Genomic DNA, 26613 nt, shown 5'->3' with positions numbered 1-26613 from the left:
CGCTCAGTGCACCTTTTAAAAACATTTCCAGGGACTGTTTTTCAAAGTCAAGTGGCCTTTACATGACCCCCTTTGAAAACCCCAAAGTTTAACATTTCTTCAATCTTTCAAAAATGAATCCTCAAAAAAATATATTTAATAAAACACAGAAGCACTTTTGGAACACCTGAAAGACCCCCCCCCCCCCCCCACCTTTGTTCCTCAAAATGATGACATTTTAAGGTGAATTTTACAAGGTTGGTTTTTCCCATGTGGCTTCAGGTTTTAGTTCTATCTGAGCTGTATAATGGCCTTGATGGCCCCATTCAGAGGAGATGAGAGCAGTTGATACTCCATGTAATGGAGGTCATTCAGAGACGAGAAGTCTGTGACAGGTCATGTCTCATGGTTTTTGAGTATAACTCACATCCAGGTGTGATTATCTATCACATTTCCATGCAGACGGGGCTTAATTGGGTTTCAGTCTCAATAGGCATGGGCAAGAGATGCTGAGGGTCATGTGTCTTGTCCTCCCTTTTGTTGACAGCACATGTATCAGTTTCTTTAAAATTTTGTTTTTTATAACATCAATTTGGTTCTGTATTTTCATTGCTGCATTTTTTAAAAATGTATTAACTTGAATGTTTCATAAATTTGGCCAAGAGGCTAGGACATCAAAAAAGAAGCAACAGATAAGAGAAAAAAAACAATCACTTCCTTCAGCCATCTGACAATCGTTGACATTCCAGCTGTATAATCCAAACCAATTTTCAATTCAGTACACACACAATTCCCTCTTGAGGCATGTTTTAGAATAGCCATAAACTACAAGTGAATTCTACAGACTTCCTGAACCGTACCTTTAAAATTATTATATTATAAAGGTAATTAAGTGTAATTGTTCGTGCATTGAGGCAAAATCTTCATAAATACAGTATGCAGCAGTTGGTAGTGATTGTGTTTACTATTTCTGGACACCCAGATTAAGACTCTATAAATGCATAACATAGTCCACTGTCTTCACAGGAGCAGCTGGTCTTTCCTTAGCAAGTGAACACACGATATGACTGCCAATAAAATATGATTAATTTATGGTATGGGTCAATAGATCACTTGCAGTCTATCACTAATATTTTCTGCCCATTCAAAATAGATGTCACAAAAGAGAGTTATATATGTCTTGCACTAATAATGAATCTGAATGATACTGCCAGGGAAATCGACCAGCTGGGGCTGGAAAGAAGCCTCAGTCTCTGCTTTTGCTACCTTGGCTTGCCAGGGTCAAATGCTGAAACTGAAAGGCCATTCTCTCTGATTAAAAAGCTTTACCAGTCAGAAACAGAGTAAGAATGTCCAAGGTAAACACTACAAATATGCATATGATTTATTATAAGTCTGATTTATGAACAATGACTCATTTTATGTGAAATGTAGTCTGTATTTTTGCTTTACTGTTTTGCTTTTTTAACCAATAAAATAAGATGATTAAGACTATATTTTGACTGAACATGCGATGTCTGATGGATATAATCTGTCGCTTGGAGCCCATTAAGATGTTTGCCTTAGATCTTTGAAGGTGGCAGGACATATTGAGAGAGTGGTTAGTAAAATGCATGGGATCTTGGGCCTCATAAATAGAGGCATTGAGTACAAAAGCAAGGAAGTTATGCTGAATCTTTATAAAGCTCTTATCAGGCCCCAACTAGAGTACTGCATCCAATTCTGGTCACCACACTTCAGGAAGGATGCGAGGGTCCTGGAGAGCTTGAGATTTACCAAAATGGTTCCAGGGATGGAGAATTTTAGTTACAAGGTTGGGGAGAACAAAGGAGGTTGGAGGGGATATTAAATACACATGTACAAGATTATAACAGGCTTAGATAAGTTAGACAAGGAAAAATGTCCCCATTAACAAATGGTACAGATTAAAAGTTTTGGGCAAAAGATGCAAGGGAATGTCAGGAAGCTATTTTTTGTGCAGCGAGTAGTAATGACCTGGAAATTACTGCCCACAAGGGTGGAGGAAGCAGAGACAATGAATGACTTCAAGAGGAAGTTGGATGGCCACCTGAGAGAAATAGACTTGCAGGACTATGAGGATCGAGCCAGGGAGTGGGACTGATTGCATAGCTCTGCAGAGAGCCAGCATGGACTTGATGGGCTAAATGGCCTCCTTATGTGCCATAAATAACTCTATGGCTCTATCTTTCTTAAAGTATGGTACCCAGAACTGCACACAATTCTCCATTTGAGGCAGAACCAGTGTTCCATACAAGTTTAATAATACACATTGACAGTAGCTTAAACTTAAAAAAAAAAATTATTATATATTTGTATGAATTTTGACAGAGAAAAATGCACCATACGTCTTCAGATGTTTGCAAACTAATGTGCTTTCCCCTTAAATTAGGTAGTGAATAATCAGATTATGCCTAAACACAGAGCACTGACAAATAATGTGATGACATTCACTTTATGGAGTCCATTTGACTGTCAGAGATTAGCAAGTAATAGCAATCTGAACTGGGACAGATTTATTAGCCTACTGCTTAAAAAGCACACTGTGTACACAAGAAATTATGCATTAATACTCAGAGATGTGGCATGAAAACCCAAAATGTGAACAGCTAATGTAGACCACATAATGGTTCCGCTTCAGGCACCATGTAGAAACACAGAAAATAGGAGCAGGAGTAGGGCATTCGGCCCTTCAAGCCTGCACCGCCATTCATTATGATCATGGCTGATCATCCAACCCAGTAACTTGTTCCTGCTTTCCCCCCATACCCTTTGATCCCTTTAGACCCAAGAGCTATATCTAACTCCTTCTTGAAAACATACATGTTTTGGCCTCAACTGCTTTCTGTGGTAGTGAATTCCACAGGCTCACCACTCTCTGGGTGAAGAAATTTCTCCTCATCTCAGTCCTAAAAGATTTACCCCGTATCCTTAGACTATGACCCCTGGTTCTGGACTCCCCCACCATCAGGAACATCCTTCCTGCATCAACCCTGTCAAGTCCTGTTAGAATTTTATAGGTTTCTATGAGATCCCCCCTCACTCTTCTGAACTCCAGTAAATATAATCCCAACCAACCAAATCTCTCCTCATACGTCAGACCCACCATCCCAGGAATCAGTCTGGTAAACCTTCGCTGCACTCCCTCTATAGAAAGAACATCCTTCCTCAGATAAGGAGACCAAAACTACACACAATATTCCAGGTGTGGCCTCACCAAGGCCCTGTACAATTGCAGCAAGACATCCCTGCTCCTGTATTCGAATCCTCTCGTTATGAGGGCCAACATACCATTTGCCTTTTTACTGCCTGTTGGACCTGCATGCTTACCTTCAGCGACTGATGTACGAGAACACCCAGGTCACGCTGCATATTCCCCTCTCTCAGTTTATAGCCATTCAGATAATAATCTGCCTTCTTTTGTTTTTGCTACCAAAGTGGATAACCTCACATTTATCCACATTATACTGCATCTGCCATGCATTTGCCCAATCACTCAACTTGTCCAAATCACCCTGAAGCCTCTTTGCATCCTCCTCACAACTCACCCTCCCACCCAGTTTTGTGTCATCTGCAAATTTGGAGATATATTTAATTCCCTCATCTCAATCATTAATATATTTTGTGAATAGCTGTGGTCCTAGCACCGTTCCCTGTGGTACCCCACTAGTCACTGTCTGCCATTCGGAAAAAGATTCATTTATTCCTTCTCTTTGTTCCTGTCTGCCAACCCATTTTCTATCCATCGCAATACACTACCCCCAATCCCATGCGCTTTAATTTTACACGTTAATCTCTTATGTGGGACTTTGTCGAAAGCCTTCTGAAAGTCCAAATAAACCACATCCACTGGCTCTCCCTCATCAACTCTAATAGTTACATCCTCGAAGAATTCTAGTAGATTTGTCAAGCATGATTTCCCTTTCATCAATCCATGCTGACTCTGTCCGATTCTACCACTGTTCTCTAAGTGCTCTGCTATAAAATCTTTGATTATGGACTCTAGAATTTTCCCCACTACTGACATCAGGCTGACTGGTCGATAATTCCCTGCTTTCTCTCTACCTCCCTTTTTAAATAGTGGGGTTACATTAGCTACCCTCCAATCTGTAGGAACTGTCCAGAGTCTATAGAATCTTGGAAGATGTCCACCTATACATCCAATATTTCTAGGGCCACTTCCATAAGTACTCTGGGATGTAGATTATCAGGCCCTGGGGATTTATCGGCCATCAATCCCATCAATTTCCCCAACACCATTTCTCGACTAATACTGATTTCTTTCAGTTCCTCTCTCTCACTAAGCCCTGTGTTCCCCAACATTTCTGGTATGATATTTGTGTCCTCCTTTGTGAAGACAGAACCAAAGTATGCACTTAGTTGATCTTCCCCTGTTTCTGACTGTAAGGGGCCTGCATTCGTCTTCAGCAATCTTTTTCTCTTCACATATCGATAGAAACTTTTACAGTCAGTTTTTATGTTCCCTGCAAGCTTGCTCTCGTACTTTGCTTTCCCCTTCTTAATCAATCGCTTGGTCCTCCTCTGCTGAATTCTAAACTGCTCCCAATCCTCAGGTCTGTTGTTTTTCCTGGTAAATTTATATGGTTCTTCCTTGGATCTAATGCTATCTCTAATTTCCCTTGTGAGCCATGGTTTGGCTACCTTTCCCGTTTTACTTTTGCACTAGACAGGGATAAACAATTGTTGCAGTTCATCCATGTGCTCTTTAAATGTTTGCCATTGCCTATCCACCGTCATCCCTTGAAGTAACGTTTCCCAATCCATCATGGCCAACCCGTGCCTCATACCTTCGTAGTTTCCTTTACTAAGATTCAGGACCCTAGTCTTAGAATCAACTACGTCACTCTCCATCAATAATGAGACCCGAGATCCAGTATTATCTGCGTCTCGGGGCCCATTCAATCCAGTGTAAGTATGTTTCTTACATCCTCCAATATATCTTTCCATATCTCTTCCTGCCATTGTATGTGTAGGTATATATTTATATACTAATATAATTTTAAACTAAATTTTTAAAGTTTCAAAAGAAATTATGAACAAAGAGCATTTACTCGATGGTTTTACGCAGGGGTTTACGCCGAACTGTTAGCATTCACTGTTATTAGCCCCTAAAGCTGAGCGCAAGTTCAGGATGTCAGATATGTCCAGATTAGCATGGACATCTTGAAGTTACAGCCTATCACTCTGGGCTCTGACACAGGCTGTCCTGAGGCTCTTCCCAGAGATGGAAATCACTGAAATCAGTGGGAACGTCCACTTTCCCACCCTCACATTATCATTTGAAACCCCATAGAAAGTTACACGTTGTTCAATCAGGTGTAATTGAGTTTTTAATGGTGAAGTGATTAATATCACTTGATTAAAAACAGAATTGGTCCTTAAAAAAATTATAATTGTTGAGTGCTGTTAAATGATTAAACAGTAGATTTTTAAGCTAATTATTTTTTACTAATTTTCTTTAAAATTTTTTTATCTTAATATGTTAACTTCCACCTTCACCTGTGTGTACGTCCCAATCTTTAATTTGCTCTCTGTAAAAGTTTTTAAACGTGATTTTATTTTACTGCTTTTTGTCTCCTATTTGAGTGTCTGTGAAAATCCTTTAATGCAATTGGCTACTTGGATAGCCTGATCACATCACTCTAGCTCCATACTGGGAATCCTTAGTAAAGATCGGAGCAATCAGTTACAGTACCACTACACTGCGATAGAGGGGAAATTCTCGCCAGGGTAGCAAGCACCCTTGATGACTGCAAACTCCGGGCCCATATTTTCGACAGTCTGTGTCAGCATTTCAGGTAACAAAATTTCTCACAAGCTCTCCCTGACTTGGAAACAGTCAGCCCCGCTGGATTTTGAGCCATTTTGCTCAGATTAAATTACCCAGCGCTGGAAACTTTTGACAGATGACAACCATTTAGAAGCATTTACTCCAAGGCTATTGCCTAGCTTCAAAGCAAGCAAAGATAGCTCATGAAGTGTATTGCTGCTGAAACAGCTAAAGCCATTACTGCAAAACAACAAAGGGACAGAAGTACCAATTTTTGTATATTTTCAAAATACTGATTTACTCATCTCTCCACTATTGGTGGCCATGCCTTCAGCAATCCTTCTTGATCTCTTATTACAAAAAGCTTAGAAAGACACCATCATCTCTGCATTGTCTTCGCATCTTACCATCAGTTTCTGCCAAGCCAAGTCCCTGCTGTTTCAACTGGTCAGATACTTTGTGTTTTTCACCTTTCAGCGTGAGATCAGTGTCTTGGCTCATCTTACCCCTATTGAAAAGCAAGAACAGGAAAAAAAAGTTGCACTTTATAGAGTTGCAAGTGGGCTCGATATTCAAAGTTTATCTTATCTTTTGTAGCCAATATACTTGTCACAGCAGATAAATGTACAAAAGTTGCTATGTATTCACACATTGGGAGCTGATGCAACAGTCTCATACCAGTACAATTATAGAATTACAACATATCTTAGTCCAAAATGTTGGTATCTTGGAAAGATTTTGAATTCACCAACAATATTAAATTAAAGCAAAATCTCAATGTTGTATCTGTGTATGAGGCTTTTACAGGATTATGAAAAAACTCCACTTTCCCAGCGGATCGCCATATCCTTCCATTTCCTTAGAGTCCAAAAATTTATTGATCTTAGCTTTGAATATACTCAATGACTGAGGACTCTTAGTCCTCTGGGGTAGAGAATTCCAAAGATTCACAACCCTCTAAGTGAAGAATTTCTCCTTATCTCAATGCTAAATGGCTGACCCCTTATCCTGAGACTATGTCCCAGTTCTAGACTCCCCATCCAGGAGAAAATAGCCACTCAGAATCGACCCTGTCAAGCCATTTCAGAATTTTATGTTTCAATGAGATCACTTCTCATTCTTCTAAACTCTAAAAAGTATCAGCACAATTTACTCAGCCTCTCATCATAGGACAACCCTCTCATCCCAGAAATCAGTCTGGTGAACCTTTGCTGTCCCCTCTCAAATAAGTATGTCCTTGCTTAGGTACAGAGACCAAAACTGTGTACAGTGCTCTAGGTGTGGTCTGTGACCGGCGGCAGCGGCCATAAAAGAGGAGCGAGGAGGACCCAGACAGCGGAATTCCAAGTGACGTCAGGATTCAAAAAGTGGCGCGGGCGCAGGGAAGCAGCTGATTGGTAAGTGGGTTCAGGTAAGTTTCTCTACTTTTTCTACTATTTATACTACTGCATTAGCTTCTAAAGTAAAGGTAAAGACTTTGGATTGCAGTGGGTAGAGTTTGGAGTAGAACAAGGCTCCTAGCGTAATTAGTATTTTTTTAATTAAAGGGAGTAACTAAGTAATCTAAAGGTAAGTCATGGCAGGAGAACTCGCACCCATGATATGCTCCTCCTGCGCTATGTGGGAAATCAGGGACGCTTCCAGTGTCCCTGACGACCACGTGTGCAGGAAGTGTATCCATCTGCAGCTAATGACTACCCCAATTACGGAGCTGCAGCTGTGGGTGGATTCACTGTGGAGCATCCGCGATGCTAAGGACGTTTAATGAGGTGGTCACACTGCAGGCAAATGCTGCAAAGGCAGAAAGGGAATGGGTGACCACCAGGCAGAGTAGAGGAAGGCAGATAGTGCAGGAGTCTGCTGTGGCCATCCCCCTCTCTTATCAGATATGCTGCTTTGGATATTGTTGGAGGAGATGGCTCAGGGGAAAGCAGCAAGAGCCAAATTCATGGCACCGTGGATGGCTCTGCTGCACAGGAGGGGAGGAAGAAGAGTGGCGGGGCTATAGTGATAGGGGATTCAATCATAAGGGGAACAGACAGGCATTTCTGCAGCTACAAAAGGGACTCCAGGATGGTATGTTGCCTCCCTGGTTCTTGGGTCAAGGATTTCTCTGAGCGGCTGCAGGGCATTCTGAGGAGGGAGGGCGAGCAGCCAGTTGTCATGGTATATATCAGTACCAACGACATAGGTTTAAAAAAAGGATGAGGTCCGAAAAGCTGAATGTAGGGAGTTAGGATGTAAATTAAAAAGTAGGACCTCAAAGATAGTAATCTCAGGATTACTACCAGTGCCACGTGCAAGTATGAGTAGAAATAGCAGGATATATCAGATGAATATGTGGCTGGAGAAATGGTGTAGGGGGGAGGGATTCAGATTCCTGGGACATCTGGACCAGTTCTGGGGAAGGTGGGACCAGTACAAGCTGGACAGGTTACATCTGGGCACGACTGGGACCAATTTCCTTGGGGGAGGGGGTTTGCTAGTGCTGTCGGGGAAGGTTTAAACTAGAATGGCAGGGGGATGGGAATCTGAGCAGGGAGACAGAGGAGGGGGAAATAAGGATAGAAATGAAAGACAGAAAGGTAAGAAGCAAAAGTGGAAGGCAGAGAAAACAAGGGCGAGAAACAAAAGGGGCCACAGTGCAAAATAAAGCTAAGATGGCGAACAATGTTAAAAAGACAAATCTAAAGGCCTTGTGTCTCAATGTGTGGAACATTCGCAATAAGATAGATGAATTAACAGCAAATAGATATAAATGGTTGTGATATAGTTGTGATTATGGAGACATGGTTGCAGGATGACCAAGGATGGGAACTGAACATCCAGCGGTATTCAATATTTAAGAAGGACAGGCAAAAAGGGAAAGGAGGAGGGGTAGCATTGTTAGTAAAGGAGGAAATCAATGCAATAGTGAGGAAGGATATTGGCTCAGAAAATCATGATGTGGAATCTGTATGGGTGCAGCTAAGAAACACCAAGGGGCAGAAAACATTGGTGGGATAGTATTAGATCCAAAGAGGAGGCATATAAAATTGCCAGAAAAAGCAGCAAGTCTGAATATTGGGAGCAGTTTAGAATTCAGCAAAGGAAGCCAAAGAGGTTGATTAAGTGAGGGAAGATCGAGTATGAGAGTAAACTTGCGGAGAACATAAAAACTGACTGTAAAAGCTCTATAAATATGTGCAGAGAAAAAGATTAGTGAAGACAAATGTAGGTCCATTACAGTCAGAAATGGGGGAAATTATAGTGGGGAAGCAAAGAAATGGCAGAACAATTAAACACATACTTTGGTTCTGTCTTCACAAATGAGGACACAAATAATCTCCCAGAAATGTTAGGGAACCAGGGATCAAATGAGAGGGAGGAACTGAAGGAAATCAGTATTAGTAAAAAAAAAAATAGTGCGAGGGGAATTAATAGGGTTAAAGGCTGACAAATCCCCAGGGCCTGATAATCTACATCCCAGAGTACTAAAGGAAGTGACACTGGAAATAGTGGATGTATTGGTGGTCATCTTCCAAAATCCTATAGACTCTGGAGCAGTTCCTACAGATTGGAGGGTGGCAAATGTAACCCCACTATTTAAAAAAGAAAGGAGAGAAAAAACAGGGAATTACAGACCAGTTAGCCTTACATCAGTAATGGGGAAAATGCTAGAGTCTATTATGAAGGATGTGATAGCAGAACACCTGGAAAGCATAAACGGAAGTGGGCAAAGTCAGCAATGGTTTATGAAACGGAAATCATGCTTAACAAATCTACTGGAGTTTTTTGAGGATGTAACTAGTAGAATAGATAAGGGAGAACCAGTGAATGTGGTATATTTGGATTTTCAGAAGGCTTTTGATAAGGTCCCACATAAGTGTGCAAAATTAAAGCACATGGGATTGGGGGTAATATACTGGCATGGTTAGAGAATTGGTTGACAGACAGGAAACAGAGAGTAAGAATAACTGGGTCTTTTTCCGGGTGGCAGGTAGTGACTAGTGGGGTACCGCAGGGCCCCAGCTATTCACAATATATATAAATAACTTGGGTGAGGGAACTAAATGTAAATTTCCAAGTTTGCAGACAACACAAAGATGGGGGGAAATGTGAGCTGTGAGGAGGTTGCAAAGAGGATCCAATGTGATTTGGACATGTTGGGTGAGTGGGCAAATGCATGGCAGATGCAGTATTCTTCTTTGGCATCCTTATCTCGAGAGACAATGGGAAAGCGCCTGGAGGTGGACAGTGGTTTGTGGAGCAGCGCCTGGAGTGGCTATAAAGGACAATTCTAGAGTGACAGGCTCTTCCACAGGTGCTGCAGAAAAATTTGTTTGTCGGGGCTGTTACACAGTTGGCTCTCCCCTTGCGATTCTGTCTTTTTTCCTGCCAACTGCTAAGTCTTTTCTACTCGCCACACTTTAGCCCCGCCTTTATGGCTGCCCGCCAGTGAATGCTGGCAACTGACTCCCACGACTTGTGATCAATGTCACAGGACTTTGTCACGTTTGCAGACTTCTTTAAAGCGGAGACATGGACAGCCGGTGGGTCTGATACCAGTGGCGAGCTCGCTATACAATGTGTCTTTGGGGATGCAGTATAATGTGGATAAATGTGAGGTTATCCACTTTGGTTGTAAAAACAGAAAGGCAGATTATTATCTGAATGGTGATAGATTGGGAAAGTGGGAGGTGCAACGGGACCTGGGTGTCCTTGAAAGCAAGCATTCAGGTGCAGCAACAATTAGAAAGGTGAATGTTATGTTGGCCTTCATTGCAAGAGGATTTGAGTACAGGAGCAAGGATGTCTTACTGCAGTTATACAGGGCCTTGGTGAGACCACATCTGGAGTATTGTGTGCAGTTTTGGTCTCCTTATCTGAGGAAGGATGTTCTTGCCGTGGAGGGAGTGCAAAGAAGATTTACTAGACTGATTCCTGGGATGGCAGAATTGACGTATGAGGAGAGATTGGGTCGACTAGGTCTATATTCAGTACAGTTTAGAAGAATGAGAGGGAATCTCATAGAAACCTGTAATATTCTAACAGGACTATACAGGCTAGATGCAGGGAGGATGTTCCCGATGGCTGGGGAGTCCAGAACCAGGGGTCACAGTCTCAGGATACGGGGTATGCCATTTAGAACCGAGTTGAGGAGAGATTTCTTCACTCAGAGGGTGGTGAGCCTGTTGAATTCTTTATTGCAGAAGGCAGCGGAGGCCAAGTCATTAAATATATTCAAAAAGGAGTTAGATATATTTCTTAATGCCAAAGGGATCAAGGGATGTGGGGAGACAGCGGGAACAGGGTACTGAATTCAACGATCAGCCATGATCTTTTTAGAATGGCGGAGCAGGCCCGAAGGGCCAAATGGCCTACTGCTGCTCCTATTTTTCTACGTTTCTATGTACAATTCTAGCAAGACTTCCTTACTGTTGTGCTCAGACCCCCTCGCAATAAAGTCCAACATACCTTTTTGCCGTCCTAATTGCTTGCTGTATCTACATGTTAACTTTCTGTATTTCTTGTACAAGAACACCCAAATCCCCTTGAACACCGATATTTAGTTTAGTTTAGTTTAGAGATACAGCACTGAAACAGGCCCTTCGGCCCACCGAGTCTGTGCCGACCATCAACCACCCATTTATACTAACCCTACACTAATTCCATATTCCTACCACATCCCCACCTGTCCCTATATTTCCCGACCACCTACCTATACTAGGGGCAATTGCTAATGGCCAATTTACCTATCAACCTGCAAGTCTTTGGCATGTGGGAGGAAACCGGAGCACCCGGAGGAAACCCACGCAAACACAGGGAGAACTTGCAAACTCCACACAGGCAGTACCCAGAATTGAACCCGGGTCACTGGAGCTGTGAGGTGCGGAGCTAACCACTGCGCCACTGTGCCGCCCATAATTTAATACTTTCTTAACATTTAAAAACTATTCAGTCTTTCTATTCTTCCAACCAAAGTGAATACCTTATTTCCACACGATACTCCATCAGCCATCTTCTTGCCCACTCACTTAACCTGTCTATATCTTTTTGCAGACTCAATGTTCTCCTCGCAACTTAATTTGCAATCTAGCTTTGTATCATCAGAAAACTTGCATACATTACACTCAATTCCGTCATCTAAGTCATTAATATAGATTGTAAATAGCTGAGACCCTGGCACTGATCCTTGCGGCACTCCACTACTAACAGCCTGCCAACCCGAAAATGAACTATTTCTTCCTTCTTGCTATTTTTTGTCACTTAATGGATCCGCTAACCATGCTAATATATTAGCCCCAGTCTCATGTGCCCTTATCTTGTGAAACATTTCATGGCACCCTATCAAATGCCTTTTGAAAATCCAAATATGCCACATTAACTGGTTCTCCTTTATCCACCCTGCTAGTTACATCTTCACAAACTCGAATAAATTTGTCAAATATGATTTCAATTTCATAAAACCTTGCTGATTCTGCCTAATATTATAATTTTCTAAGCGCCCTGTTACCACTTTCCTATTAATAGATTCCAGCAGGTCCGTAGACATTGAGGCTGGAATTTTATTCCAACGAACCTGCCTTGGCCCTCTGTCGGACCCCCCGTGACATTCCATGGTGGGCAGTCAATTAACTGTCTGCTGTCGGGGATGGCGTCCCTTTAATGAACAAGCTCCCGCCTCCAGAGCTGCCAGCCAATCAGGAGGCAGGCACCTCAGCAGTACCAGCAGTTCCACTGTGAGTGATGGCCACTGCTGGTATGCAGGAGGAGACTCCGGGACACAGGTAAGTCAGGTTGGGATCGCCGGGGACAATGAGGCAGGCCTCGATGAGGGGGTGGCTGGTGAGGGCGAGGTGGGCTTTTTGCCACAGAGGCAGCCATCACCACCAGAGGCCCCTCTGTGGGCCATTGATTGCCCCCAGAAAAGGGACTTCCCCACCGAAGCCGCTAGCAGGCTGCCAGGTCTCACCTAGTGATGTCTCCATGTGGTGGCGCACCCCTCCACAATTTGTGAAATGGGAGCGAAGGTAGAAGCTGCTCTTGTGGCCCTTAATTGGCCACTTAAGTGGCTCAATTGGCCTTGGGCAGGAGGTCCATCATCAAACTTTCCCGCCGTGAACAAAATGGCATGGGGGCAGGGCAACGTTGGGCACACCACTCGAAGCCACTCCATGTCATTTTGTGTGTCCCCTTCACCTCCATTCCATTCTCCAAGGGCAGATAAAATCCAGCCCTGAGGCTGTGGTCATTTATGTCCCGGGACAGTCTTTCTGTGCATTGTGAATTAAAGTTGCATTTCCCATACTTTTAAAAAGTATACTTTTGTAATAGACAGCATGTGATAGCTGAAAGACTCAGATAAAATTGTCTGCGTTTGCCGTTTTTATAAAATGAAGGGGGTTGTCCATTGTAAGATGGCTGATAAGTGAAATATTTATATTATAGATATAGATTGTAATATTATTTGTCCCTTGGTGTGTGAGCTGTTGTTAAGAGTCACAGGATTACAAGTAATATCCAAAAACAACTTGGGTTTTATTATAATAATAAAAACAAGAAATGCTGGAACCACTCAGCAGGTCTGGCAGCATCTGTGGAAAGAGAAGCAGAGTTAATGTTTCGGGTCAGTGACCCTTCTTCGAAACAGAAGGACCCGAAATGTTAACTCTGCTTCTCTTTCCACAGATGCTGCCAGACCTGCTGAGTGGTTCCAGCATTTCTTGTTTTTATTTCAGATTTCCAGCATCCGCAGTATTTTGCTTTTATTTTGGGTTTTATTATAACTGAACTGGAACTTATCCACATAAAAGGTTACTGCACAAGCTCATCTCCACATATCTTACTATCACAGGCTCCACCCACAACTGACTGGTCATGTGTGACTTGATATCAACTCCTTTGATGACCTGCACTATACTTAAGGTGGCCTGGGCTTAAGGTCAACCCACATCAACCTCCATTTTTTCCAACGATAGAAACATATGTACAATGTTGTGGTTCAGACTAACTATAAATGATTGAGCACAGATAAGCAAATTTAACAGTCTCTAAAACAGAGAGGAGGTTTGCTTATTCGTCTGGATCTGGTTGTCATATATCTCTTCCCTTGTTTGGAAAGCTCAGAAAAATGATGACTGGCAACATCACCAATCACTGGCAATTGCTCTGATCTCCCAGTACTTGCTGCAATGAATTGAAGTCATACAGTCACAGAGTCGTACAGCATAGAAACAGGTCCTTTGGCCCATCGCGTCCATGCCGACCATAATGCCTATTTATACTAATCCCACCTGCCTGTATTAATTCCATATCCCTCTATGCTTTGCTCATTCAAGTACCTGTCCAGACACCTCTTAAATGTCACTACTGTTCCTGCCTCCATCACCTCCTCAGGCAGCTCATTCCAGATACCCACTATTATTTGTGTGAACAATTTACCCCTTTGATCCCCTTTAAAACTCCTCCCTCTCACCTTAAATCTATGCCCTTGAGTTTTAGTCACCCCTACCATGGGAAACAGACTCTGTCTATCTACCCTATCTATGCCTCTCATAATTTTATATACCTCTATCATGTCCCCTCTCAGCCTCCTACGCTCCAGGGAAAACAGACCCAGCCTATCCAATCTCTCTTTATAACTCAAGCCCTCCAAACCAGGCAACATCCTTGTGAATCTTTTCTGCACCCTCTCTAGCTTAATCACATCATTCCTGTAGTGCGGTGACCAGAACTGCACACAGTACTCCAAATGCGGCCCAACCAACGTTATGTACAACTGTAACATGACGTCCCAACTCTTGTATTCAATGCCATATGCCTTCTTCACCACCCTGTCTACCTGTGTTGCCACTTTCAGGAAACTATGTACTTGTACCCCATGGTCTCTCTGCTCAACAACACTCCCCAGGGCCCTGCCATTCACTGTATATGTCCTGCCCTGGTTTAACTTCCCAAAATGCATCACTTTGCACTTGTCTGCGTTAAATTCCATTTGCCAATCCCTTGCCCACTTTCCAAGTTTATCTATATCCTGTTGTAACCTTAGACAACCTTCTTCACTGTCCACTATACCACCAATTTTGGTGTCATCTGCAAATTTACTAATCATGCCCCCTACATTCACATCCAAGTCATTAATATATATGACAAACAACAGAGGGCCCAGCACCGATCCCTGTGGCACACCACTGGTCACTGGCCTCCAATCTGAAAAACAACCCTCCACTACCACCCTCTGCCTCCTATCACCAAGCCAATTTTGTATCCAATTGGCTACCTCACCCTGGATCCCATGTGTTTGAACCTTCTGGACCAGCCTACCATGTGGGACCTTGTCAAAGGCCTTGCTAAAGTCCATGTAGACAACGTTCTCCGCCCTGCCCTCATCAATCCTCTTGGTCACCTCCTCGAAAAACTCAATCAAATTCGTGAGACGTGATTTCCCACGCACAAAGCCATGCTGACTATCCCTAATCAGACCATGCCTTTCCAAATGCATATAAATCCTGTCTCTCAGAATCCCTTCCAATAACTTTCCCACCACTGATGTAAGGCTCATCAGCCTGTAGTTCCCTGACTTATCCCTGCTGCCCTTCTTAAATAAAGGCACAACATTAGCTATCCTCCAGTCTTCCGGTACCTCACCCGTGGCTAACGATGATACAAAAATCTCTGCCAGGGCCCCAGCAATCTCCTCCCTTGCTTCCCATAGCATCCTAGGATACACCTGGTCAGGCCCTGAGGATTTATCCATCTTAAAGCGCTTCAAAACCTCCAACACCTCCTCCTTTGTAATGTTGATATGCTCCAGGATATTGCAGTTCCCTCCCTTGAACTCACTAGCTTCCATGACCTTCTCCACGGTAAATACAGACAAGAAGTATTCATTTAAGATCTCGACCATTTCCTGTGGCTCCACACATAGATTACCACACTGATCCTTAAGGGGACCTAGCTACCCTTTTACTCTTAACATACTTATAGAGTCTTTTAGGATTGTCCTTTATCTTATCTGCCAGGGAAATCTCATGGCCCCTTTTTGCCCTCCTAATTTCCTTCTAAAATGTAGTCCTACATCCCCTATACTCCTTGAGGGACTCACTGGATCCCAGCTGTCTATACCTGACATATGCCTCCTTCTTTGTCCTGACCAGACCCTCAATATCCCTCGTCAACCAAGGTTCCCTAAATTTGCCAGCCTTGCCCTTCCATCTAACAGGAAGATGCCGGCCCTGAACTCTTCCTATCTCACTTTTAAAAGCCTCCCACTTGCCAGACGTCCCTTTACCTGTAAACAGCCTCTCCCATTCAACTTTTGAGAGTTCCTGTCTGATGCCATCGAAATTAGCTTTCCCCCAATTTAGGACTTCAACCTGAGGACCAGTCCTATCCTTTTCCATAACTATCTTGAAGCTAATAGAGTTATGGTCACTGGTCCCAAAGTGCTCCCCCACTGACACATCAACCACCTGCCCATCCTCATTTCCTAAGAGGAGGTCGAGTGTAACCCCTTCTATAGTAGGGTCATCCACATACTGCTTCAGAAAACTGTCCTCGACACACTTAACAAATTCTTCCCCATCTGATCCCTTAGCACTAAGGCAGTCCCAGTTAAAATCACCTACTATTACAACCCTATAATTCCTACACCTATCTGATTTCCCTACATATATGCTCCTCCACTTCCCTCTGACTATTTGGGGCCTATAGTATAATCCCATCAAAGTGATCACCCCTTTCTTATTTCTAAGTTCTACCCATATGGCCTTGCAGGACCTTCCCCCAGGGATATCTCTCTAAGTACTGCCGTGATGTTCTCCCTAATCAATAGTGCAACTCCCCCTCCTCTCTTACCTCAAACTCTGTCACGCCGGAAGGATCGGTACCCCGGAACATTGAGCTGCCAGTCCTGCCCATCCCTCAACTACGTTTCCGTAATAGCTATAATATCACAATCCCATGTACCGATCCATGCTCGGAGTTCATTTGCCTTACCTGTAAGGTTTCTTGCATTAAAGTAAATGCAGTTTAGCCTACCAGACCTTCCACGCTCCTTGTCCTGCCCCTGCCCGGCCTGCCTACTGGACTTGCTTGCTTTAACCTCTACATTTGCCTCAACTATCTCATCGGAGAGACTACTACTTTGGGTCCCACGCCCCTGCAAGACTAGTTTAAACCCTCCCGAGTAGTACTAGCAAACCTCCCCGCAAGGATATTGGTCCCCTTCCAGTTTAGATGCAACCCATCCTTCTTGTACAGGTCACCTCTGCACCAGAAGAGATCCCAATGATCCAAGTAGCTGAAGCCCTGAGGAGTGATTCCTGATCGTACCGCCTCTTCATGCCAAGACTGCCAGCCTTTGAGTCGTCTTTTACATGGATTGACCAATTACACTCAACTTGAATATTTTCTGCCATCTTCGGTGTTTTACTGAATTCATGTATTGTGACAAATCGTAGACCTCAGTATGCTGGAAGTCCTGCAACAGCTGGTCCAGTTGTGTCTACAATGTAGAACATTTATGGTAGCCATTTGGAACTCCCATAGCTGCACTGCAAGGTTATTGTTCCAATGCACTGAGTTGGAGAACCATTGTAGGCCGTCAGCCTTGTTGCGGTGGGTTGCACCATGGATTCCCATTTCTTGGAGTACATGTCCTTCCGTATAAGGATGGGCAGAATATTTTCACTCTGAGCTTGCCGCTCTTCTGTGGACATATAATACCGATCATGGTGAATGCCTCAGATTGTCAAATAGCATTGACATGCTGATCCAGATTGACTATGTGGAATGCTTGCTCACTGTTCACACAGCGCATTCTTTATTCGTGTCCTGCTGACAATCTGTCTCTCTGCTGACCTGATGTACCTACTTGGGCTTTTGTTGTGTCTTGGCCTACCTCTTGCTGTGTTTTCCACCCCTTCTTGCAGATGTTGTCTCTGCATGTGATCTGCCACCATTCTTGTGTGCAGTATTTGAGCTTGGTATTCTGCACTGCCTTGCCCAATATCCTCGCATGCTACAAGTTTTACACAGGTCTCTGTACGCCAGACAATTGTGATTTGGGGGAGTCAGGCCACATTTTCCACAAGGCTTAGCAGACTTCCGAGCCTTGATTACGATACCAATTGTTGTAGCCACCCCCAACGCTTGTAACTGTTCACGCCCAGCCATGATGGCTTCAAATTTCCTTCCATCATCAAGCAATGCATCTATGGTGTGCTTTTCTTTACTAGCTGGTATTTTTGAAAGGACGCTATTGGGGTCGACGTGATTACTAGCTCTTTCATCCATTCTGACAATTCAGTATCTGTGAAGTCACAATATTGAGCTTTTTCTTGGCACCTTGCAACAAACTGGTCAATAGACTCATTTTGCCTTTTCCAGTGGGTCATAAGCTCAAGCCTACGCACCCGGTAATTCAGCTTTATCTTCAGTTGCTGCTCCAGGAATGTCCAAAACTTTCTAGGGTCTTTCAGATTCTCATCTGGTAATCCTGAGGTATTGAACCATTTCAAACTTTCATTGCCCAGTGTGAGCTTAATTTTGGTAGCTCATTTCCCTGGTTCAGTCACATCCTGCTCCCAAAGAAACAACTCCATTTGCTGTCGCAATAGTTTAAATGCAGATGCTATTTCCAACACCTTCCAGTCCATAACTGGATATCTGAAAGCCATGGTCATAATGATCCTTTTTGAATAAATACATATGGCTTTACAGACTGCATTTATCACAGGAATAGTTCTTTTCTTTTTCCTTTTAAGAGAGATTCGGTACGTGCCGCTTTTAAGAGTGAAAGGTGCTAGATCTCCTTATTTGCACAAACAGGCTGTTTGTGATACAGCTGTTTGAATTTTTTTGAACAGGGAGTTGTCTTTTTTTAAGAGAACTGGAGCTTGCAGTACTTGCAGCTGCCACAGGCTTTTGCATGGTGCTGGACCTCCTGTGGCTCTGTCTAGTTCTTCCCACTCTTTTGGGCTTAAGCCCTGCCCACAAAGCATCAATAGCTTCAACCACTGCTTTTAAAATTTTTTGATGCACTGCCCGATAGGTCAAAGCTCTGATCCCCTGGCAAATTGCCTTCTCAAAGTTCCAACCTCCCGGGGTTCTGGATGTGCTCTTGGCTCACTATAGTGTTGTGGCATCTCTTGCTAGCTGCTCTCCTGCTGGATCTTAGGCCACTCAGGTAGACAGCTTAGTGTTCCGTGTTCTCTCTTGATGTATTCTTCAAGAAAAGATCAAAAGTTGCCACAATGTGACGTTCGGTGGTCTTCAGAAAAAAATAAATAGATCCTGACACAGCCACCGTGTAATATTACTTGGCCCTTGTATTTGATCTGTTGTTAAGAGTCACAGGACTACAAATAATATCCAAAATAAACTTGGGTTTTATTATAATAGAACTAGAACATATCTACATAAAAACTTACTGCACAAGCTCATCTACACCTGTCTTACTATCACGGGCTCCACCCACAACTGACTGGTCATGTGTGACTCGACATCACTTCCTCCAATGACCTGAACTTAGTCCTTAAGGTGGTCTGGTCTTAAAGTCATTCCCACAACACAGATCACATTGATAATTCACAATTGCTGGTGTTATGCACTTCTGTCAGAATGCTTCCATTTATTATAGGCATTAAAATATTTTATTGATCAAGCAGTTTAAGAATAATTATTTGAAAGCTGTTTATCTGAAAAAGGGTCTGATGTTTATGCTGCTACCTTTGCAATTTGTAATTTACTCAGTCGTCACTGCCATTCTATAGGAAGATACTTAACTCAATATGAAACCGTAAAATTCTCTCATAATGTAAAACTCAATATGTTTGGTTAACTTACATTTGAGGGGCAGTGAACACGCTGTAATCCCCTCCTGTTGTGCTGCCTTCACTGTCAACACTGTAGCCACTTCCAACACTGCTGACGGATGAAGCAGTGGAAATAGAAGACTCAGTGTTCCTGTGACTGGTGGACCTCGCTATACAGAGAGCAGAACACTGGGTTAGCTCAAAATAGAAACATTCATCACTCTGGGCCAGACATGAAATTTAATCATTTCCTTTACAGGCAAGATTTATTGATTTACTCATTCATGGGATGTGGGTGTCACTGGCAAGGCCAGCATTTATTGTCCATTCCTAATTATCCTGGAGAAGGTGAGTCACCTTCTTGAACACAACTGAGTGGCTTGCTAGGCCACTACAGAGGGCAGTTAAGCATCAACCACATTGCTGTGGGATGTGGGGTCACTCAAAGGCCAGACCTGGTAAATACAGCAGATTTCTTTCCCTAAAGGACGTTAGTGAACCAGATGGGTTTTTACAACAATCTGGTGGTTTCATTGTCACCATTACTGATACTAGCTTTTCATTCCAGATTTATTTAACTAACTGAATTTAAATTCCCCAGCTCCCATCGTGGGATTTGAACTTATATCTCCAGATCATTAATCCAGGTATCTAGGATTACTAGTCGTATGCTACCGTACCCCCTAAAAGTGTGCAAAATCTGAAAACTTGATGAAGGTTACTAGCAGCAAATGTAGTCAGTAGAATGTGAGGAACATATTTACACTTCATTATAACAATCATACTTCACTATAACAGTTCTTTGAAGGAGTGCCATGTGCTGTGGATAAAGGGGAGCTTGTGACGTACTGTACTTGGATTTCCAGAAGGCATTTGACAGGGTGCCACATAAAAGGTTATTGCGCAAAGTAAGCGCTCATGGTATAGGGGGTAATATATGAGCATGGAGAGAAGATTGGCTGGCTGACAGAAAACAGAGTTGCATAAATGGGTCCTTTTCTGAGTGGCAGGGTGTGACGAGTGGAGTCCCGCAGGGGTCTGTGATGGGGCCACAACTTTTTACAATTTATATCAATGACTTAGATAAGGAAGAGCGATGGCATGGTAGCTAAATTTGCAGATGACACAAAGATAGGTAGGAAAGTATGTTGTAAAGAGGACATAAGGAGGTTGCAGACCGATATAGATAGGTTGAGTGAATGGGCAAAAATCTGGCAGATGGAGTATAATGTGGGAAAATGTGAAGTTGTTCACTTTGGCAGGAAGAATAAAAAAGCAGAGTATTACTTAAACAGAGAACGACTGCAGAATTCTGAAGTGCAGAGGGATCTAGGTGTTCCAGTGCATGAGTCACAAGAAGTTAGTATGCAGGTACAGCAGGTAATAAAGAGGACTAATGGAATGCTATCCTTTATTATGAGAGGAATTGAAAATAAAAGTAAGGATGTTATGCTTCAGTTATACAGAGCATTGGTGAGACCACATCTCGAATACTGTGGGCAGTTTTGGTCTCCTTAATTAAGGAAGGATGTGAATGCATTGGAGGTGGTTCAGAGAAGGTTTACTAGATTGATACCTGGAATGAGTGGGTTGTCTTATGAGGAAAGGTTGGACAGACTGGACTTGTTTTCACTGGAGCTTAGAAGAGTGAGGAGAGACTCGATTGAAGATAATAAGATCCTGAACGGTCTTGACAAGGTGGATGTGAAGGGATATTTCCTCTGTGGGTTAGCCCAGAACTAGGGGGCAATATTTTAAAATTAGCGGTTGCCCTTTTAGGACAGAGGTGAGGAGAATTTTTTTCTCTCAGAGGGTTGGAACTCTCTGCCTCAGAGGTGGTGGAGGCAGGGATATTGAATATTTTTAAGGCGGAGATGGATAGATTCTTGTTAGGCAAGGGAATCAAGGGTTATCGGGGGTAGATGGGAGTGTGGAATTGGAAACACAAACCGATCAGCCATGATCTTATTGAATGGCAGAGCAGGCTCGAGGGGCCGAATGGCCTACTTCTGCTCCTAATTCGTATGTTCATATTATAACAGATCCTTGTCATTAAAAATCTCCTCTTCCCACGAATATCCGTTGGACCTGATGATGATCCATCACACTCAGTAACAAAGCTTAAACTTCTGATAAGAAGGCCTACTATGTAAATCCTTATAATTGCTTAATAATTGACTTTGACTATATTCAGTGCGATACAAACACCTCCAAATAATGAATGATTTTTTTTCATAACATTGTAGCACTCTTTTAATCTCTTTTAACCCTAACCCTAAAGTGCAAATCTCAATTGAAATCATCTTTTATAGAATCAAGTTTCCATTATTAACATACTGATATATTAGTTTAATTTTTGGAATTAATTTTTATCAGAGACTGTTCATTAACCTAAACCACGAGGAGACTCCCTCCTCACTTTGGGATAAGTTACATGGTTGTAATATAATCAGCAATAATTATATATACATAGTTATAAGGAATACATGACATGTTTAGTGAGGCAGGTACTATCTCTGGTAGTCTGAGTACTAGCTGTTCCTGACAAACTATACTGTGGATTATGGGAGTACAGTCTTTTCCATGAGTGAAAACTGCTTTCCTTTCTCTCAAAGTAGTCATCTTAGTTTTATTTTTAATCAATTTTTATTTATTCTTTCATAATTGAACCTCTCGGTAAAATAAAAGCTGCTTTCTGCAATCTGGTGCTTGAATGTGCTGTTGTATGTGTTGTCACTTGATCAAAAGTCTGGCAGTTTTCTGTTGTCAATGGAATAGGGTTAAAATACAAAAACCTTGATGATCAAGGTTCCAGCCAATACAGTAAAGTTGACATTCAAATTGATGCTTTATATTAAAAGTGTGCTCACTGTAAAGGATTATTGCCAGCAGTGCATGAGCACATTCTATGGAACTTTGTAATATAATTCAAAATAATGAGTTACTTTTCATAATAATTGGAGATAGAAATACTGTACCTTCAAATAATTTCCTGTAAGGTTGTTAGAAAGGTGAAGAACACATCATAACAAAACTATTTGCAGAGTATTTTCAAATATCACCATAAAACTATTAGAGAAATTCAAAGTGAAGTTAATTTGGTGGTTTGATTTGCATTGAAAGAAGAGAAAGAAACAAAGGAAGTCACAGATGAAAGAAAGGATATCAAAAAGGAAAAAGGGTGTTGCTATGATTGACAACTGTTAATTAATTTAGAATAAAAGAGAGAAACTGCATAACTGTCTCTCTTTTATTCTTTTGATATCTCAGAACACCATATTGGGTCTATTAGATACATTATATTTACAGCAGGATTAGTGCCAGCATGGAACCTAACATATGGCCTCATTGTGCCAAATGAAGGAGCAGAGTCGAAAATCAACCTGCCAGGCTTATGAAATTCAGGCAGTTCAACCCAGCAGCATTACCAACAATAATATCGACATAGAACAAAGAACAGTACAGCACAGGAACAGGCCATTCGGCCCTCCAAGCCTGCGCCAATCTTGATGCCTGCCTAAACTAACACCTTCTGCACTTCCGGGGCCCATATCCCTCTATTCCCATCCTATTCATACATTTGTCAAGATGTCTCTTAAACGTCGCTTTCATACCTGCTTCCACCACCTCCCCCGGCAGCACGTTCCAGGCACTCACCACCCTCTGTGTAAAAAAACTTGCCTCGCACATCCCCTCTAAACTTTGCCCCTCGCACCTTAAACCTATGTCTCCTAGTAACTGACTCTTCCACCCTGGGAAAAAACTTCTGACTATCCACTCTGTCCATGCCGCTCATAACTTTGTAAACCTCTATCATGTCGCCCCCTCCACCTCTGTCGTTTCAGTGAAAACAATCTGAGTTTTTCCAACCTCTCCTCATAGCTAATGCCCTCCAGACCAGGCAACATCCTGGTAAACCTCCTCTGTACCCCCTCCAAAGCCTCCACATCCTTCTGGTAGTGTGGCGACCAGAATTGCACGCAATATTCTAAGTGTGGCCTAACTAAGGTTCTGTACAGCTGCAGCATGACTTGCCAATTTTTATACTCTATGCCCCGACCGATGAAGGCAAGCATGCCAAATGCCTTCTTGACTACCTTATCCACCTGCGTTGCCACTTTCAGTGACCTGTGGACCTGTACGCCCAGATCTCTCTGCCTGTCAATACTCCTTAGGGTTCTGCCATTTACTGTATACTTCCCACCTGCATTAGACCTTCCAAAATGCATTACCTCACATTTGTCCAGATTAAACTCCATCTGCCAATTCTCCGCCCAAGTCTCCAACCGATCTATATCCTGCTGTATCCTCTGACAATCCTCATCATTATCCGCAACTCCACCAATCTTTGTGTCGTCCGCAAACTTACTAATCAGACCAGCTACATTTTCCTCCAAATCATTTATATATACTACAAACAGCAAAGGTCCCAGCACTGATCCCTGCGGAACACCACTAGTCACATCCCTCCATTCAGAAAAACACCCATCCACTGATGCCCTCTGTCCTCTATGACAGAGCCAGTTCTGTATCCATCTTGCCAGCTCACCTCTGATCCCGTGTGACTTCACATTTTGTACCAGTCTGCCATGCGGGACCTTGTCAAAGGCTTTACGAAAGTCCATATAGATAACATCCACTGCCCTTCCTTCATCAATCATCTTCATCACTTCCTCAAAAAACTCAATCAATTTAGTAAGACACAACCTCCCCTTCACAAAACCATGCTGTCTCTCACTAATACGTTTGTTTGTTTCCAAATGGGAGTAAATCCTGTCCTGAATAATCCTCTCTAATAGTTTCCCCACCACTGACATAAAGCTCACCAGCCTATAATTTCCTGGATTATCCTTGCCACCCTTCTTAAACAAAGGAACAACATTGGCTATTCTCCAGTCCTCTGGGACCTCACCTGTCACCAATGAAGATGCGAAGATTTCTGTCAAGGCCCCAGCAATTTCTTCCCTTGCCTCCCTCAGTATTCCAGGGCACATCCCATCAGGCCCTGGGGACTTATCTACCTAATGCTTTTCAAGACACCCAACACCTCCTCCTTTTTGATCATGAGATGACTGAGACTATCTGCACTCCCTTCCCTCGGCTCATCATCCACCAAGTCCTTCTCTTTGGTGAATACTGATGCAAAGTACCCATTTAGCACCTCGCCCATTTCCTCTGGCTCCACACATAGATTCCCATCTCTGTCCTTGAGTGGGCCAACCCTTTCCCTGGTTACCCTCTTGCTCTTTATATATGTATAAAAAGCCTTGGGATTTTCCTTAATCCTGTTTGCCAATGACTTTTCATGACCCCTTTTAGCCCTCCTGACTCCTTGCTTAAGTTCCTTCCTACTGTCTTTATATTCCTCAAGTGCTTCATCTGTTCCTAGCCTTCCAGCCCTTACAAATGCTTTTTTTAACTTTTTGACGAGAGACATACAAACAGAGGCCGCAATTTTACGCCCGTCAAAAGAGCAGGCTTCTTGGTGGGGTGCTCTTCCTGACCCGTTCCCGCCTCCGCTGCCAATTTATTCGGGGCGGTGGCGGCGAAAAACGGCTCGCCCGCCCCAGGCCAGTCAAGGCCCTTAAGTGGCCAAATATTCGCCACTTAAGGACCTCCGCCCACCCCCATGGATATTTTATGTTTGGCTGGCGGGCAGCTGAGGCCTGATAAATCTAGATGTCTTTATGGTGGGCTGGGGGGTGGAACCCTCCTGATCGGGTACCCTGTGCCCCATGGAGGGTCGTTCCTGAAGTCCCAACGCACAACACCCCCCCCCCCCCCCCCCCCGCCCTCCTAACCGACCCCCTTGACCTGCCAGGGCCTGACTGATTGTCTCCGGCAAGGCCCTGTAAACTTACCTTCTTTCCAGGGCCATCTTTCCTCTTCCTCCTGCAGCTGGGTGTAGTTCCAGCAGTGGCCACCACTCCCGGTGGTGCTGCTGGGACTAAGAGCTACCGGCCTGCTGATTGTCCGGCAGCTCCATTCAGCAGGACTTCCTGCCTCAATAAGGTGGAAGTCCTGCCCAAGACCAATTCAGAGCCTGGGGATCGTAAAATCTGGTCTGGATTCCCTAAGCCTGGCGGAGGCGGACTTGCCACCGACTTTTCGGCTTGTGGATGGGTCCCCTTCGCCCACCGTAAAATTCCAGCCAGAGTGTTTTGGTAAATCTACAGTTTTAGTAGGTTAGGTTTTTGTGCAGCGTGACACCTTGCAATGCAAAAGCTACTGAATTTTTAAAAAAAACAACTAGCCCTGGTTGTTCACCCTCCTTCATGCAATACTCTGTTTGTATTTACTGTAATGTTCATTACACTGGCAATATTGCTAGGCTAACTTTTAATTTTGAAGGCCCAAGTGTCAGTTCTCTGTGCTGTTCTCTCATTGGTGGATACATCTTATCTTGCCACTTAAGAGATCTTGGAACTCAACCCAATCAAATGAGTCCTGGAATCAATTACTTCAATAGTGAGGTTCAGCTGTGTAATTCTCATACTTGGATTCTTGACCAGGAGACCAGTTTAAATTGCACACATATCTTCACTTATTATCAACTTGTACTTTAGCATCCATTCACTGTCAGATTGGCCTTCCCAAATAAGGGCTACATGCATCTGGTTGGAAATTGGCACATTGAACGGCAGCAAAGTAAATAAAGCCCAAAAATAAATAGTATGTAGTTTAGCAGCAGGCACATCAGAAAGCATCATAATGGATATGGAGACAAAGGAGAAGATATCATGGATCCTCCACAAACCACTTGCAAATGATGGAACGATCAGAAGTACACTTCGATACATACATTTGATCATCATGCAGTAATAAGATGTATTTGTTGCGATTTTCCTCAATCGCTGCCCAGGTGTATCAAATCATCCGGCCACAAGTGCATGTCAGAAAATTGGTGAGGTTGGAAGGTTGCCTCAGAGCAACTCATTCCCATTTAGAATTTTTTTTTAGAATTAGAACATTACAGCGCAGTACAGGCCCTTTGGCCCTCGATGTTGCGCCGACCTGTGAAACCAT

At 43.1% G+C, this 26613-nt stretch overlaps 1 protein-coding gene across 1 annotated transcript in view; it reads right to left on the bottom strand.

Moving 5' to 3' along the window:
* The window catches only part of LOC137384960 (protein piccolo-like), a 631016-nt gene that overhangs the window by 75472 nt on the left and 528931 nt on the right, over window positions 1-26613 (bottom strand). The window contains exons 23-26 of the mRNA XM_068059672.1: window positions 19619-19757; window positions 16337-16369; window positions 14056-14068; window positions 6196-6220 (exon numbers count right to left, since the gene is read on the bottom strand). Of these exons, the coding sequence (XP_067915773.1) occupies window positions 6196-6220; window positions 14056-14068; window positions 16337-16369; window positions 19619-19757 (210 nt within the window). The remainder of the gene's footprint in view (window positions 1-6195; window positions 6221-14055; window positions 14069-16336; window positions 16370-19618; window positions 19758-26613) is intronic.

This window comes from Heterodontus francisci, chromosome 27, assembly GCF_036365525.1.
Source record: "Heterodontus francisci isolate sHetFra1 chromosome 27, sHetFra1.hap1, whole genome shotgun sequence".
In the NCBI taxonomy this organism is placed as follows: Eukaryota; Metazoa; Chordata; class Chondrichthyes; order Heterodontiformes; family Heterodontidae; genus Heterodontus; species Heterodontus francisci.
This window is presented reverse-complemented; position numbering and strand designations above follow the sequence as displayed.